Source organism: Trachemys scripta, chromosome 17 (genome assembly GCF_013100865.1).
Source record: "Trachemys scripta elegans isolate TJP31775 chromosome 17, CAS_Tse_1.0, whole genome shotgun sequence".
NCBI lineage: Eukaryota > Metazoa > Chordata > Testudines > Emydidae > Trachemys > Trachemys scripta.
Genome location: NC_048314.1, coordinates 15,585,010 through 15,588,983, shown reverse-complemented (window position 1 = coordinate 15,588,983; position 3,974 = coordinate 15,585,010). Strand labels below are relative to the sequence as shown.

At 52.5% G+C, this 3,974-nt stretch overlaps 1 protein-coding gene across 1 annotated transcript in view; it reads right to left on the bottom strand.

The window, feature by feature from the left end:
• The window catches only part of LAMC3 (laminin subunit gamma 3), a 45,930-nt gene extending 42,728 nt beyond the window's left edge, over positions 1-3,202 (bottom strand). The window contains exon 1 of the mRNA XM_034793884.1: positions 2,792-3,202. Coding sequence (XP_034649775.1) covers positions 2,792-3,170 — 379 coding nt within the window. The 5' untranslated portion in view covers positions 3,171-3,202. The remainder of the gene's footprint in view (positions 1-2,791) is intronic.
• Positions 3,203-3,974: the final 772 nt, after the last annotated feature.

Sequence of the window (3,974 nt, the reverse complement as noted above, 5' to 3'; positions counted from 1 at the left end):
CGGGCTGGGTTAGCTTCTGCGGGGGTCTCCCTGGGTGGGGTTAGCTGCCGCGGAGGGGGAGTAGCTGCTGCGGGGGGGCTCCCCGGGCGGGGGGGGGTGTGGCGGACTCCCCGGGTGGGGGGCTGGGTTAGCTGCTGCGGCGGGGCAGGGTTAGCTGGGTTGGGGGGGGGGGGCGCAAGGTGGAAGTTTCGCCTAGGACGTGAAACTTCCTTGCCCCGGCCCTGTTGATAACAGAGGGCTGTTCAGTCTAGCAGACAAAGCTATCACAAGATCCACTGGCTGGAAGTTGAAGCGAGGCACATTCACAGGAGAAATAAGGCGCAGAAGTTTTTTTTAACAGTGAGGGTAGTGAACCGTTGGGACAACTTAACAATGGCTGTGGTGGATTTCTCATCACTGGAATTTTTTCAAAGCAAGATTGGATATTTTTCTAACAGATTTGCTCTAGTTCCAGCAGGAATTAGTTCCGGGAAGTCTCAGGTCTGTCTTACGCAGGACATCAGACTAGATGATCACAGTGATCCCTTATGGCCTTACAATCTATGAAGCTGTAAAAGGAAAAACTGGGTTTTATGGAGGTGGAATGTGGAATGAGCGCTTCTCGGCTCCTCCAGCGTCACCTTTCATCCCAGGCAAGAAGCCCAGTCCTAACTTCCCGGCGATTCAGAACAGATGTCTGCCTGCCTATTCACGGGGGGCTGGGAAAGGAGTGACCTCTCTTGGAAACAAGCTGCTCCTGTCTCCCTCCGCCCTTAACCCCCACTGTTCCCTTAGGAATCAGTGGCCACAGCACGATCCTGCCACCCTGATGGCTTTGCAGAAGCGGTGCTATCGACTGCTTCCATTAGGAAATGCACCATTGCGTGTCCCTGAAGAGTAGCCCAAGCTAAACAGAGACACACAGTGACGGCTTTTGGCTGTTATTATTACTATTTTATTATTTGTTTAACTCCGACAATGACACTCTGTAATCTCTTGTATTCGGAATGTGGATGGCAGGATATGAAAGAATGAAAATATTTGCAGAGCTGGCTAATTGCCAGGAGAGTTTATATAGCAGGGAAACCTTTTAAGTTTTAGTTATAATAGAAGGCATGAGCTCTTACATTTTAACTGTTGACAAAGTGGGACAGTTTTAGAATATCTGAAATACATGGGGCAGATCTTCAGCTGGTGGAAACTGGCGTAGCTCCATTGAAATCACAGCTATCCTTCTTTACACCAGTTGAAGACCTATCCCTAGGAATTGATTCCCCACCATGTTAGTCTAGTTTGACACCCTTGGAGCTGCATTGAAGTCAATGGAGATGAATGCTACTGTAAAACTGAAGGAGAACATTGGTGAACCAGGCCCATAATACACAGCTTTAAATAAGAAGCACAAGCTATCTTACCCCTTCAACTGTTGGTGACTACTTTGAATACCCGAGTGTTAGTACCTATATAGAACCCATCTGTCTTTACGCACCTGTGCAATACATTTAATTCAACATATAACTCTGTGGAAAATGGTGATTTTTCCCTATGAGAAAAAAAGGGCTTGTTGTTACCACATTGGACTGGGAGTCAAAATCCTTGTGACCTACTCTCAGCTCTGCTACTGATTGACTGTGTGGCCTTGGGCGAGTTGCTTCACTTTTCTGTGCCTCGGTTTCCTCATCTGTGAGCTGGAACTCATAATACTGATGGTTGGCACAGGGGCTGAATGCAGCTCCACTAGTTACTCTTCGTAAAGTGCTATGAGATCACGGATGGAAAGTGCTAAAGACGTGCAAAGACTTAGATTACAGCCTATGATCCTTCCACGGTTGTTTGGAGGCTGGACAAACGCGGCTGGCAAATGGCAGTATGGCAAAGGCGTCTTTGCCAATTCGGGATTCACATGCCTTCTGGATCACATTAGCCCATTCAGTCGGCAGGGCCCTATGCAGTCTGCCCCCTCCTCGACCTCACCGCCAGAAACAAACCCGGTTTTCCAGTGTCCTGCCCCACTTCACTATGGGCTCAGCTCTTTCTAGATAGGTTCTTATCTGGTTCCCATCACCACAGCGCCAGAGAAACTCCCAGTCTTTAACGCATTTATCCTCACAGCACCTGAGAGGCAGGGAAGTGCTGTTATCCCCATTGTATAGGTGGGGAACTGAGGCACGCAGAGGCTAAGGGTACGTCTACACTGCAATCCGAGGGGTGACTGCAACATGCATACATGCACTAGCTTTAATCTAGCTACATGGCTAAAATAGCAGTGAAAACGAGGGCGCACAGGCTGTACACACCTGACCGGGACCCTGGGTACATACTTGCATGGTTGGCCCATACGGGGCATCTTCACCGCTTCTTTTATCCACACTAACTAGTGTAAAGCCAGCGTGGGAATGCCTACGTGAACTGCAGTCACCCCTCTGATGGCATGGGCCAACATCATGGAATCATAGAAACGCAGGGTTAGAACGGACCGCCAGGGTCATCTAGTCCAACCGCCTGCCAAGATGCAGATCACATGGGGAATGGTGGAGTGGGGGACTCATCCTGGCTCTCCTGAGTTTCAGGCTAATGCCCCAACTACTGGGCCATCCTTCCTCCCACAGGTCCAGCTCACATTTTTAATCTCATCTATACATGTATAATTTCACTCTCTCTCGGGGCAGGGAGGACAATCCTAGATGATCAGACCAGCCAACCTCCCTCTTCATTTCAAGGGCCTTCTCTTTCCAGCAGCCCCTGCCACTCTGGGCCAGGACCCTTGGCAGCAGAAGGTTCCCTGGGGAGGGGTGGTTCTGGTCACGCTTACCCAGGTGCAGGGTGATGTTGACAGAGTTGGGGTGCTGTATCCCGAAGGCCATGGACTGGCTCTGCCACCAGGTGCTCTCCTCCTGGCTGTGGAAGTCAGTCAGGTAGGTGGCGTTGTGGTGGAGCAATGGGTCTCCCGCGTCGCAGCGGTGGCACAGCTTGGAGGCGTCCCGCGCTCCCATCTGGAGGCAGTAATCCTCGGGCGGGGAGCCGCACGTGTTGGTCGCCCGCACCTCCCTGCCGAACGCTGCGTTCTCGAAGGCGGGCGTGCAGCGCTGCGCCCGCCCCTGTGGGTCGTAGCAGGAGTCCATGCCCCCTGCGGCAGGGCGCAGCCCGAGGCACAGCAAGGCCAGGACACACAGACAAGGAACCTGTGCCATGGCGAGCCTCAGAGGACACTGAGCTTCCTTCTCTCAGTCACAGCCTCTGGAGACTCTGGCAGGTCCCTCCTCCTTTGCCGGAGCAGCCCCGCTCTCAGATCCACTCGCTCCAGGTTCCATCTTGTGGATGCTGATGGAAATGCCAAAAAATGGGCTTACTTTTAAATCCAAGACAACGTATTTACCTTCTGTAGGCCCAAGATTCACGCCAGGGTTTATGGAGGCTTCACTGGACGTGGAGTGACGGAAAGAGGCCACAGCCCCTCTTCTCTCAGGGGCCTAGAGATGCCAAGAGATACCCCAAAAGTGCCTGGGCCTGGCTGCGGTTGGGGTGCACCTAGAGCATCAGCACATCCTTGGAAGCCCCTGTCCTGACACTCCCTGCCACCCCCATCCTGGTCTCCCCACTGTGGGCCTTTGTGACAAAGCACAGGGCCAGCCAGAGAATTCTGGGAAGGATTCTCTGGGAGGGACCCCCAAACCCGAATCATTTTACATAAAGGGTGTATGGGCCCCGCTGTGGGAATAGGGCCCGGCAGTTTGTTCCCCTCAGCCCAGCGATGGCTCTGTAATGTTTCACATCTCTCACATTTTCCAGGCTCTTTGCAAGGAAAAGGGCTAGAAAGAACCTTTTCTTTTTTTTTTTTTACATGAAAACGGAGTCTCCCTCTATTTCTTGTTGTGGGGGAGACTTTGGGTATCACTGAGCCCAATGCCTAGCTCTGCCTCGGCTCTCACACCCCCAGCGCTGTCAGCGCTCCCCAATCCTGACCGGGGGCATCCCTGCTGTTCTAGTTTGGGGCT